General features: G+C 50.1%; 1 protein-coding gene across 1 annotated transcript; it reads right to left on the reverse strand.

Moving 5' to 3' along the window:
* Positions 1 to 651: 651 nt before the first annotated feature.
* Positions 652 to 12699, reverse strand: EIF3K (eukaryotic translation initiation factor 3 subunit K). The gene is made up of 8 exons (XM_043991143.1): positions 12525 to 12699; positions 9197 to 9295; positions 7781 to 7901; positions 7322 to 7396; positions 2096 to 2168; positions 1880 to 1957; positions 910 to 1035; positions 652 to 765 (listed from the first exon to the last, which is right to left on the reverse strand). The coding sequence occupies exons 1-8, from the start codon at positions 12581 to 12583 to the stop codon at positions 734 to 736; spliced, it is 663 nt and encodes a 220-aa protein (XP_043847078.1). The 5' UTR covers positions 12584 to 12699; the 3' UTR covers positions 652 to 733.
* Positions 12700 to 13051: the final 352 nt, after the last annotated feature.

Below are 13051 nucleotides of genomic sequence, written 5' to 3' on the forward strand. Positions count from 1 at the left end.
GTTAAGGCTCTATCTGTCCTCGGGGCTGACTCATGTCATTCATTCCTTCAACTACTGCTCCCATCTCCCTTATACCTCCCACATTCCTCACTATTCCTTCTGAACACATCCGGCTTCTTCGTGCCAGCCAGCGCTGGGGTCAGAGTCACAAGGGGAGGTGGGTTGGTGTTTATGTGTGTCTGTGTGGGGAACAGGAGCAAACAGAAGTCCTGCTGCTGGGAAGGGGTGTTGGAGGGCAGGAGTGACCCCAAACCTTCCCTTTCCCCCACTCCCACCTGCTGGGGCCCCACCCTGGGGCTTGAGGGCAGCCTCACCCAGAAAGGAGTCAGCAGGGTGACTCCAAGACGCAGAGCCGTTGGACCAGCAACCAGAGAGGGAGTGGCAACTTGGCAACCTGCCTTAGGGCGGGGGGGCGGGGGAGAAAGAAAAGTCGGTGTTCTTTAGCTGCCCCCCCCCGCCCCCCAACACAACCCATCCCTCAGTAGGAGAAGCAGCTTGACTGGCCACTCTACCACTCCCTCTAGTGGGCAGCCAGGGAAACACAAGGGCAGAAGGCTGGGTATACTAAGGGCTGCAGAGGAAAGGTTCAATCACCACCCCACAAGGGGCCAGTGATAAGATCTGGGAAGAGGTTTCAGTAAGAGGCAGGGCCAGGAAGTAAAGGGCTTTTATTTAAGAAGCTGGGAGTACATGAGGGAAAAGGAGACACAAAAAAGGACACAGTGGGCAGGAGTTACTGGGAGGAGGCCATGATGCTGGAAACACCTAGAAGAAGAAATGGAAAACCAGAGTCAGGATTAGGGACGGCCTCCCTGTCCCTGCCCCGGGCAGAGCTCTGCCTTCCCCTCAAGGGGACCCAATGACTGAGTGGGCTGCTGCCCCTTCCCCTCCCTGCCTGCTGAAGCTCACTCTCAAAGTCGATCTTTTCCACGATGTTCTTGGGCTTGATGCTCTCCTCCTGGCTGCAGATGAAGACCTGTCCTGCTTCATTGGAACTCCAGCCGTATTTGCTCATCCATACTTTCAGCTGGCTGTCTGGGATGGGAGAGGAAAGGAGGTCAGAAAGATGCTCTGTGCTGCCCCACCTTCATGGGAGCCGCCCCACCTCAAGCTGGATCAATAGTGGAGTCCTGGAAAGGGGCTGGGGAAGGCAAGGGACACTGTGTGTAGCAGGCTCTAGACTGAAATTCTGCACTACCTTTGAGGACAATGAGCTGCTATCAGACCTCATAGAAGGAAGGCTGAGCTCAGCTTTGGTGCTCACACCTCATCAGACCCTAGCACTGCCTCTCTCCCCAAAGCCTCCCTTCTGGGCTCACAAGCCTGGCCAACTCTGAACTCCCCAACAGCTGCACTGCGTGTCTCGGATTCCACCAACACCCCATGTCCCGTCACCAAGTTTTTTGGCTTCCTTTTGTGTGCGCCTGCTTCCCTTCGTTAGACTGTAAGCTCCTTGAGGGCAGGGACCATCTTTCTTTTTCCTATGTGTATCCCCAGTGTTCAGCACAGTGCCGGGCACATAGCAGACACAATGTTTGTTTACTACATTATTCTGCCCCCTCCCCCCAAGTATTTAACACATCAAGGAGTGTACTGTAGTTATCTGTGAGTCCTGGCATCTTATGAGACCAGGAAGTCTATGATTTAGGTTTCACCTAAATTATATTTCTCTCATTCCTTATTGTTATTTAACAACTAATGTTTAATAAATGAATTAACCAACAATAAGTGTTCAAGAAGGACTTGTTGCTGGGATCCTGAATAGCACATATAGCTCCTCCTGTAGATTATGAACATGCATCAGACACATAAAGGTCCAGCTGAAGCGTGGTGCAGGAGGACACAAAGCCTGTGCTCTCCTCTCCAAGGCAGGACTTACCTGAAAGATCTCCCAGCATCTCAGCCAGCAGCCAGCGATCAATGTGTTGATATGTGATGCCCACAACATGGCAGATAACTGTGGAGGTTGGAAAAGGGAAGAGGATCAGAAAGCACCCTCCCTCCTTGGGATTTATCTATCTCCTATCCCAGTCAGCCCTTTCCTGAGTCAAGTCTGCTCATTTCAACTGGAGGGGAAGAGGGAAGGTTTTCTCACATTTTCGGACGGAGTCTTCAAAGCCTGTGATGCCATTGAGGAGAAGGAGATCCATGTTCTCATCCAGGGCATGCTGTAAAAGAGAGACGTGATCTTTTTGTGGTGGCTAAGGATTGGAAACTGAAGGGACGCCCATCAATTAGGGAATGGCTAAACAAGCTGTGGTGTATGATTGTAATGGAATATTATTATGCTATAAGAAATGACAAGCAGGATGATTTCAGAAAAACCTGGAAAGACTGACATTAACTGATGTATAGTGAACAGAACCAGAAAGAACATTGCACACAGGGTTGTTTTTTTTTTTTTGGTGAGGCAATGAGGGTTAAGTGACTTGCCCAGGGTCACACAGCTAGTAAGTGTCAAGTGTCTGAGGCCGGATTTGAACTCAGGTCCTTCTGAATCCAGGACCAGTGCTTTATCCACTGCACCACCTAGCCGAACCAAGAACATTGCACACAGTAACAGCAGTATTGTTTAATGAAGAACTGTGAATGACTTAACTCTTCTCAGCAATATAATTATCCAAGACAATCTCAAAGGACTAATGATGAAGCATACTGTCTGCCTCCCAGAGAAAGAACTGATAGTTTGAATACAGACTGAAACATGCTATTTTTCACTTTTTCGTTTTTCTTTTATTAAAGTCTTCTTGTACAAAATGACTAATTCGGAAATGTTTTACACAATTGCACATCTATAACCCATACCACTTACCACAGCAGCTCATCCAAACCTTAAACCTCCTATAGTTCTCCTTTGCTCCACCCTCAGCGAGAACCTTTCCTCATATTTCACTAAAAAAAAATTAAAGCCATTCACTATGAGCTCCTTCTCCCCTCTTCTCCTCACCTCACCTCACTCAGATGACCTCTGTCACCATCTTCTCCATCACTCATCTCAAGGTGGCTCTGCTCCTTGGAAACAAAAACCCTTCTACATCCACAAGTGATTGATCCCATTCGATCCTGTCTTCCCTCTACTCTCTACTCTGTCACATATCTTCAACCCTGTCTACTGACTGCTTTCCTACTCCCTACAAATATGTCTGTGTCTTCCCCAACCTCAAAAAACCCCTCACCTGAGAAGAGAGTTTATAAGAGAACTGTTGAAGGCAAAAATAACAGGACTTGACTCATGAGACATTAAGTAGGGAAGGGGAGGTGGAATCCAGGGTGGTTCCTGGGTTGTGAGGTTGAAGGACTGGGAGGAGGGAGGATGCCCTTGTCCGGTAACAGGGAAGGGGGATGGGGAGAAACATGAACATAAATAAGTATATACACAAACCTCCTTGAGAAGGCTGGCTACAGCTGGTTCCCCCACTTCCTTTCCTCCCACTCTCTTCTTAATTCTCCACAGCTTGGCTTCTGACCTCAGAATCAACTGAAAATAGGGGGCGGCTAGGTGGCGCAGTGGATAAAGCACTGGTCCTGGATTCAGGAGTTCCTGAGTTCAAATCCGGCCTCAGACACTTGACTAGCTGTGTGACCTTGGGCAAGTCACTTAACCCCCATTGCCCCGCAAAAAAAAAAAAAAAAAAAAAAGAATCAACTGAAAATAGTCTCTCCAAAGTTACCAATGATCTCAAAGCTCATCGTCCCTGATCACTCTGCAGCCTCTAACATTTCCAGTCTTCTGCCAGATACTCACCCCCTCTCACAGCCACTGCTCTTTCCGGCTTCTCTTCCTACCTATGTGGCCATCCCTTTTCAGTCTCTTGCTGGATGATCCTCATCCAGTCCACTCCCAATAATCACGGGCCATTCTCTTTGACTTCTTGGTGATCCCAACAGCTCCCTTTTAGCCATGGATTCAATGACCGTCTCTATGCCGATGACTCTCAGGTCCACTTGTCTTGTCCTGGCCTCTGCCTCACATCTCCAGCTGCCTGCTGGATGTGTCAGCTTGGATGTCCAGGGAACTCAGTATGTCCCAAACAGAACTCATTCTCTTCCCCTTTCCTGTTATCATGGAGGGCGCCACCCCCTTCCTCTCTCAGGCTCCCAGTCTAGGAGCTGTCCTGGATCTTTCCTTCTGTCTCTCAACCCCGCCCCCCCCAAAGTCCAATCAGTTATTTTTACCTCTGACAGTTCTCCAACATGTCACTGCCTGGATTACTGCAAGACTCTGCCAATTGGGGGGTAGCTAGGTGGCGCAGTGGATAAAGCCCTGGCCCTGGATTCAGGAGGACCTGAATTCAAATCCAGCCTCAGACACTTACTAGCTGTGTGACTCTGGGCAAGTCACCTAACCCTCAATGTCCTTCCCCCCCCCCCCCGCCCCCAAACACACAAAAAGACTCTGCCGATTGGTCTCCCTGCCTCCAGTTTCTCCATTCACTGTTCAGTAGTCAAATTGCCCTTGCTAATGTGCAAGTCTAGGCCACTCCAGGGCCCAGAGGCTCCTATTACCTCTAGGATTGGCTCTGAAAGGTCTTCACAACCTGCCTGTTTGTTGCCCTCTTAGCCCTCTCTCCCTCCAGAGACACAGGGCTCCCCACTACTCCAGAACAGCAATCTCCCCCAGCTCCCAGGTGCCTGCCCCCCTCCTGTGCCTAGAAGGCTCTCCCCCTTGCCCTCCCAGCCAAGAGTCCCCATTTGGCCCGTCTATATTGTCTGTACAGGAGGTTTCTTGGTACTTGTTCTCCAGCTTCCGCAGGGACACTCTTCTGCCTTTTTATAAAACCACTGGCCTTAGCACAGTGCCTGGCACACAACAAGCATTTAATAAGTGTCTGCTGGCTGACTTGTCTACTATTCCAGCCTGTTCCCTTTCTAAGTCAGAAGAAAGTGGGTTTATACATACTGGACAATGGACACTGCTGAACAGAGAACCTTCTCCTGTACTTTGAAGATCATGAAATGAATTGAAAGGAGACTCAGAAACAATTTTTTTATAGCCAGTGTTTCTGGTAAAAGCCTCATTTCTCAAATATATAGAGCACTGAATCAAATTTATAAGAATACAAGTCATTCCTCAATTGAGAAATAGTCTCAAAGGATATGAATAGGCAGTTTTCAGATGAAGAAATTAAAGCTATCTATAGCCATATGAAATCCCTAATGATTAGTGAAATGCAAATTAAAACTACTCTGAGGTACCACCTCATACCTATCAGAGTGGCTAATATGACAAAAAAGGAAAATTATTAAAAAGTTGGAGATGTGGGAAAATTGGAACACTAATGCATTGTTGGTGGAGCTGTGAACTGATCCAACCATTAGGGGAGTAACTTGGAACCAAGCCCAAAGGCCTATCAAATTGTGCATACCCTTTGACACAGCAATACCACCTCTGGGTCTATATTCGAAAGAGATCAAAGAAAAGGGAAAAGGACCCACATGCACAAAAATATTTATAGCTGCTTTTTTTTTTTTTTTTTGGTGAGGCAATTGGGGTTAAATGACTTGCCCAGGGTCACACAGCTAGTAAGTGTTAAGTGTCTGAGGCTGGATTTGAATTCAGGTACTCCTGACTCCAGGGCCGATGCTCTATCCACTGCGCCACCTAGCCGCCCCGAGCAGGCAGATTTAAAAAAAACCTGGGAAGACTTAAGTGGACTGATGGTGAGTGAAGTGAGCAAAACCAGGAGAACACTGTACGCAGTAACAGCAACACTGTGCGGTGATCAACTGTGGCAGACTTAGCTCTTCTCAGCAATACAATGATACAAGACAATTCCAGAAGACTCATGATGGAAAATTCTCTCCACATCGAGAAAAAGAATTATGGAGTCTGAATGCAGATTGAAGCACACTATTTTCACCTTTTTTTGTTGCTTTTTTTTTTTTTTTGAGGTTTTTCCCTTTTGTTTTGATTCTTCTCTTACCCAATATGACTAATGTGGAAATATGTTTAATATGAGTGTAATATATAACCTCTATCAGATTGCTTGCTGCCTTCAGTAGGAGAAAAATTTGGAACTCAAAATCTTATAAAAATGAATGTTGGGGGCAGCTAGGTGGTGCAGTGGATAGAGCACCGGCCCTGGAGTCAAGAGTACCTGAGTTCAAATCCAGCCTCAGACACTTAACACACACTTACTAGCTGTGTGACCCTGGGCAAGTCACTTAACCCCAACTGCCTTACTTAAAAAAAAAATTAAAAAAAAAAATGAATGTTGAAAACTATCTTTACATGTAGTTGGAAACAAAATAAAATACTATTTTTAAAAAAAGACATCCAAATAAAGGGAAAAGGATCTATTTGTACAAAAATATTTCTAGCAGCTCTTTTTGTGGTGGCTAAGAATTGGAAATCAAAGGAATGCCCATCAATTGGGGAATGGCTCAACAAGTTGTGGTATATGATGGTGATGGGATATTATTGTGCTATAAGAAATGACAAGCAGGATGATTTCAGAAAGGCCTGGAAAGACTTGTATGAACTGATGTATAGTGAAGTGAGCAGAACCAAGAGAACATTGTGCACAGTGACAGCAATATTGTTTGATGAAGAATTGTGAATGACGACTATTCTCAGCAATACAATGAACTAAGACAATCCCCAAGGACTAATGATGAAACATACTATCCACCTCCAAAGAAAGAACTGATATTGATTCAACACAGACAGAAGTATGCTATTTTCCACTTTCTTACATTTTCTTCTTTTACTCGAGTTTTCTTGTACAAAATGACTGATATGGCAATGTTTTATATAATTGCACATGTATAACCAATATCTGATTGCTTGCGGTCTGTCCCAGGGAAGGGAGAGGGGAAGGAGAGCAGGAGGAATAAAATTTAGAACTCAAAATTATAAAAAAAAAATTTGAGTTCCAAATTCTCCCCCTCCCTCCTGCCCCTCCCCCCCTTGAGAAGGCAAGCAATTTTATATCAATTATAAATGTGAAATCCTGAGAAACAAATTTGCACATTAGCCATGTTGCAAAAATAACCAGAGTAGGGAAAAACAGAGAGAGAGAGAGAGAGAGAGAGAGAGAGAGAGAGAGAGAGAGAGAATGAGAGCGCGCCTCAGAGATCATCTCAGCAGCAGACTCTACAGAAGATGGATGAGGCCTAGAAAAGGGCACTGCTCAAGATCACCCAGCACGGCAGATGGAAGAACTGAGGCTGGAAGTCAGACCTCCAGAGCCCTGGATTAGGCAGCAGGGGCTTTGGGGGTGGCCGTGGGAAGGGCTCTCCCCTCAGACCCACATCCCATCAGTAATGACCTGGGAGTGGCTTCTGCCCACCAGGACTGGGCTGGGGCTGTGCAGCTTACCCAGAAAGCCTGGAAGTGACAAGTCTCCAGCAAGTCCCCCAAGTACAGGATCTGCTTGATGGGCTGCTCTTTTTGCTGAGATGGGGGAGCATTAAGGAAAACTATCTCTCAGGGGCTGGGAGGAACATGAAATACAGCCCTGAGTCACCCCAGGAACCCCTCTTCCAAAGCAACAACCAGTTCCAAAGGGGAGGCCTGGCCTTAGGAAAATGAACCAATCGCCAGAGAGCCCTGAGGAGAACCAATGAAAGCTGAGAACAAGAAGGGCAATCACAAACAGAAGAATTCAACCGAGGGGCCAGGGCTGAGGGCAGGGGTGGAGCTAGTAATCAAGGAAGGGCCAGCTCTCAGGCTGCCTTCCGGAGTGGGAAGGATGAAGCCAAAGCCTTCCCTTGCCCCCTCAGGGCTCCTCTCCCACCCACCCCCATTTCCGCATTCCCCCACCCCATGGAAGGATACATGAGCCTGGTCGATCATGCACTTGCACAGGGTGAAGTCTGTGTGGGGGAGGTTAGTGAGGGCCTTCAGCAGAATCTGGGCTGTCACTGTGGTCTGGAAGAAGGTCGGGTTGAACTGGTATCTGAGGAAAGAGGGGAGAAGAAGGCCTCAGGGGGGCTGCCTCCCCCCACCCCAGTCTCATCTGGGCAAGTGGCTTCTGAAACAGAAGGGAAGCCCCCTGAGGACAGAGCCCTGTTAGACCTGCCCCAGCCCTGGCCAGGTGCTCAGCTCCCTGCACAAAGCAGGCCCTTGATGGATGGGCCAGGCCAGCTGCCATGCCACACTCGTGAGGATCCTCCCACCACTGAAGGGCTCCAAGGGAGGAAGCCACTCTTGCTCTTTGGCTCCAAACTGTCCCAAGTGGAATCCCAGGAGGAGGCACGTTTCCCCCGAAAGGGAAATGAAGGTGATGTCTGTCTGTCTGTGCACCATAGGAAAGAGGGGAGGGGAGAGTGTTAGCTCGGGGAACGAGGGTCCCTTGCTCTCAGCCCCACCTCCTCTGCCTCCTGAAACATTCAGTAGAGTAAAGCGGCTCACTGAAGGCAGGAGCTACTATCCATGTGGTCTCTGTATTCATGATGTGCTGCCCACAGTAGGTGCTTTACCAAATGTGTGCTGGACTGAAATGCAGAGAGGACAATGAGGCAAGGAGTCATCAGAGGAAGCAGAAATGACGGATGTGGTGGAAAAATTTGGCTACAGCGTCGATGCTTTGGGTCTGAATCTGGGCTCAGCCCCTCTCCTCCTCTGAGGAGAACACACACAGGTGGCCTCCCTGGGCCTTATGTGGGAGAGGGGAGGATGGGCCATGTCCTGCCCTGTGAGATCCGCTGGAGGGAAGTCTGGCCTGAAGAACACGGGGGAGAACAGGCACAGGAATAGCACCGGGTATTTCTGGGGCCCTTTGAAGTCCACAAAGCACATACTATCTCATAGAAGCCTCTCTCACAGGACCCCCACAGGCTCCTGTGACTGTCCTTGTCACACAGAGGAGACAGCGGTTGCTAAAAGAAGTCCAGGAGAGGCCTTGTCTGAGGTCAGACACCACTGGGGTCAAGAGCAAGGTCTGAAACTCAGGACCTTCTCTGCAGAGCCGGAGCAGTGGGGGACCATGTGGAGATGCCAAAGGAGGCTGGCTATCAGGAAACTGGAGAGGGAGGGGATTCGCCACTCATGGCCGTCCCCAGCACAGGCTGGATGGCTGACTCCTTTGTGGTTGGGCTGCAACCCCCCATGAAAAGCCACGTATAAACGTGTGCACCTTGTCTCATGTCTGCCCAAAGTGCTCGGCCCTGTGGTCTTTGGGCATCAGGCCCCTGACTGGCAAAGCTGCTGGCCCTTGCAGACTTGGTGCCCAGCCTTTCCCCGGGTACTCACAGCTTGAGCACGGCCAGGTTGGCTTCTAGGTCGTAGGCGTTTTCCTTGGCCTGGGTGTCCACGTAGCGCTCCAGGGTGGTCAGGTTCTCAGGGTTGTACCTGGGAGGGAGAAGACACAGCACAGATGGGGGATGGGACACTGCCTTCAAGCCAATTCAGTGTCAAACACACACTTGTTAAACGACGGGATTAGACCAGGCAGCCCTGAGACCCCTTTCCCTTTCTAAGATGGTGCTTCAAGGAAAACCCACTGAGGCCAGAGAATGGCACTGAGGGGAGGGATTGTGCACAGTTGCTAGCAAGGATGAAAAACCTCACCTAAATTGTGCAGAAGGACATTCTGACCCCAAGGAAGAAGCCTTGACCTCTGGGTTCCCCCAGTCCCTGGGGGCCATGGGAAACAGCCTAGTATTGTGGCTATGATCTCAGAGGACCTGGGTTCAAATCTCTGCTCTTTCACGTTTTACCTGTGTGACCCTGAATCTTTCTGGGCCTGTTGCCTTCCCTATAAAATGAGAGGGTTAGAGAGTAACAATGAAAGCACTGTTAGGTTTACACAAGAGCTGTGTCGGTTACCTCGCTGGGTCCTCATGATAACCCTGGGAGGCCGGTGCTATCATCACCCCCATTTTACAGGTTGAGGAAACTGAGTCACAGAGAAATGTTTTGCCCCGAGTCACACAGCTAACTTAAATGACAGAGCTGAGGCAGGATTCCAACTCAGGTGTTCCTCAATCCAAGTTTGCTGAACCCCGCCAAAGACCTCAGTTATCCGGTGTAACTGTCCAACTCCCACCTACCCTCTGATCTCACAACACTGCCCTGGGGCAAAATCTCCAGGAGCTTCCTAAGGGTTCTGGGATAAAATAACACCTTTAAATTGGGGGGGGGGGGGGCGCGCATTAAAAGTATTTATTTCTATAGAACATCTGTCTGACCACTCCTCCTGTCTTCTTTGCTGGCTCTTCCTCTGACAGTAACTATGAGCATCCCCAAGGGCTGTCCTGGGCCAGAGGATTTTATATTAGATCCTGGAGGTAATAGGGAGCCACTGGAGTTTACCGGAGGGGAGGGTGGGCAGCCTGGGCAGATCTGTGCTTTAGGAAGAATAATTTGAGAGCTGAGGGGAAGGTGAACTGGAGAGATGTTACAAAAGTGAAATGAATGGGGGTGGTGGGGAAGAGGGAATGAGGGGATAAGGATGACTCCTAAGCTTGGTTAACTGGATGGAGAGGGTTATCACAATAGCAAGAGGGAAATTAGGAAGAGAGAATGAGCTCAGTCTTTGTTGATACAGGCTGCTAGGTTAAATTTAAGATAGCTACATTGATCCATCCAAGGTGGCTTAGGGGATAAAGTGCTGGACCTGGAGTCAGGAAGACCTGAGTTCAAATGCATCTGTGACCCTGGGCAAGTCACTTAATCCTATTTGCCTTCATCTACTGGAGAAGGAAATGGCAAACCTATCCAGTGTCTTTGGCAAGAAAATCCCACAGACAGCAGTGGCAGGTGTGTGGTCCATGGAATCATGAAGAGTCAGATATGACTGACCAACAACAAATGGACCATCCTGCTCAAGATGTCCAATAGGCTGTTGGAGAAGTGAGTGGAGAGGTAGATAGTAGAAAAGTAGACTGGAGAATCACCAGGATAGAGATGACCACTGAATCCATGGCATCTGAGATCACCATGTGAAATATACAGGAAGACAGGCAGAGAGGGCCCAGATAGCCTTGGGGCCCCCTCCCCTCAGCAGTCACCAGTGGGATGAAGATCCAGCAAAGGAGGCTTTGAAAGCCCTTTGCCACCTAGTCCCAACCTCCTTGCAGCCTCTGCCTCCCACCTTCAGCAAGCCCTTCTCCTCCTCCAGGACAGCTCAAGCTGCCTGGGCAACGAAGCTTCCTGACTCCCACCCCTACCTCTTAAACTCCCATTGATTCCTCATGGGTTGGCAGACTTACAATGTTGCCTCCACCCAGACACAATGGGAGTTTTAGGAATAGATGTTTTCTTGCTTTCTGTTAGCATCCCTCGAATCTAGCACAGCATCTTCTGGTGGGTCTACCTATCTCAAGCCTCTCTCCCTGATCCAGTCCAGCCTTCCCTCAGCAGCTAAAGCACCAGTCTGACTGTGTCATCACCCCCACATTCAAAACCGGGGGCTCCCACCACCCCCAGGATCAATCAAAAGTCCTGATTAGCTTTTTTTTTTTTTTTTGCAGGGCAATGAGGGTTAAGTGACTTGCCCAAGGTCACACAGCTAGCGTCAAGTGTCTGAGGCCACATTTGAACTCAGGACCTCCTGAATCCAGGGCCTATGCTTTATCCACTGTGCCACCTAGCTACCCCCTGTTTAGCTTTTAAAGCCCCTTATAACCTGTCCCTTTGCTTTCATCTCACACCTTCCTTTGGCCGCCTGGCCTCTCATCTCTGAATTCTGGGCGTTATTAGCTATCTCCCATGCCTAGAAGGCTCTCCTTCCTCATCTCTACCTCCAGGATATCTTCTGGTCTCACCTAAAATCCCACCTTCTGCCTCAAGTCAGGAAGATCCGAGTTCAAATCCTGCCTCAGACAGCAATCCCCGACTAGTCACTTAACCTCTTATCTGCCTCAATTTCCTCAACTGTAAAATGGGAACATTACTCATTAGCACCCACTTCCTAGCATCCTTGTGAGGATCAAATGAGACGCTTTTGTAAAGTGCTTAGCCCGTGCCTGGCACATAGTAGGCCTTCATTCAACGTCTTTCCTCTCCCTCCTCAGCAAGAGCCCTTCCCTGCTGTGATCATCCCCAACTCATCCTGTGAGTACCCTACCCAGACACAGCTGTCTCCCTCCTTAGACTGTGAGCTCCTTGAAGGCAGGGGCAACGTTTCTGCCTTGCTTGGAGCCGGACTGCGGCAGCCTCCCCATCAGCTCTCATCCTCGAGGTTCTCCCGGTCCCATAAATCCATCCTTCCCCCAGCTGCCTTCCTGATTTGCCTAAGCCCAGGCCTGCGGCGACTCTCCTCAATCAACAGCAGCTGCTGCTTCTGCTCCTCCGTGAAGGAGGCGCTCACGAATTCTTCCCCCTACACGCTCCCCCCATTACTTTGTGTTGGCACCTACTGATTTATGCGCCTTGCCCTCCGGGACAGACCGTAAGCTCCTGCAGGGCAGGGGCTGTCTCACTGTTTTTTTTTAGTAAGTGCTTGTTGTTGGGATGCTGTGCAGGGCCTTGAACGCCGCACACAGCGGTGTTCCCACGGCCCCGGCCTTCCCTCCCCGCCCGTTCCCAGGTCCAGCCCCTGAGGCCCCTGAGCCATCCGAGCCCTGCCTGCCCGCACCTGTCGATGCCCTTGAGCAGCTTCGCCACGTTGGCGCGCATCTGCTCGAACAGCGCCATGTCCTCCTCCTTCTCGCAAGCAGACGCCGAAGCCGAGGCCGGGTCTGGAGCCGCAACAGGAACCGGAAGGGGCGGGGAGGAGGGAAGTCCTCCTTCTCCGATGACGCCTTCGGCCGCATGGTCCTCCAACTCTCCCGCGGCGGGCGGGGGAGGTGGCGGAGGTAAAGGAGGAGGCGGAGGGGGCTGCTTCCGGTTAGCACGTGGCTTCCTCTTCCGGGACCGCTCCATTCCGGCGCGTGCGCACTCGTACCGAGGGAAAGCGGGCAGGCGAGAGAACACCCGCGGGGAGGGAGGTGGGGAAAATTCCCTCGGGAACCAGTGCGCAGGCGTACCCGGGTCTCTCTCGCCTCTCTCCCCCCTCCCCCTCCGAGTGGGCAGGACCAAAGCTGCCGCATTGTTGCCCCTCCCCGCCTGCTCGGTCACGTGGCAAGAGGCAGCCGCGCCTGAGACCCCATGAGGGTCAGGGTG

Source organism: Dromiciops gliroides, chromosome 3, assembly GCF_019393635.1.
Source record: "Dromiciops gliroides isolate mDroGli1 chromosome 3, mDroGli1.pri, whole genome shotgun sequence".
Taxonomy (NCBI): Eukaryota; Metazoa; Chordata; class Mammalia; order Microbiotheria; family Microbiotheriidae; genus Dromiciops; species Dromiciops gliroides.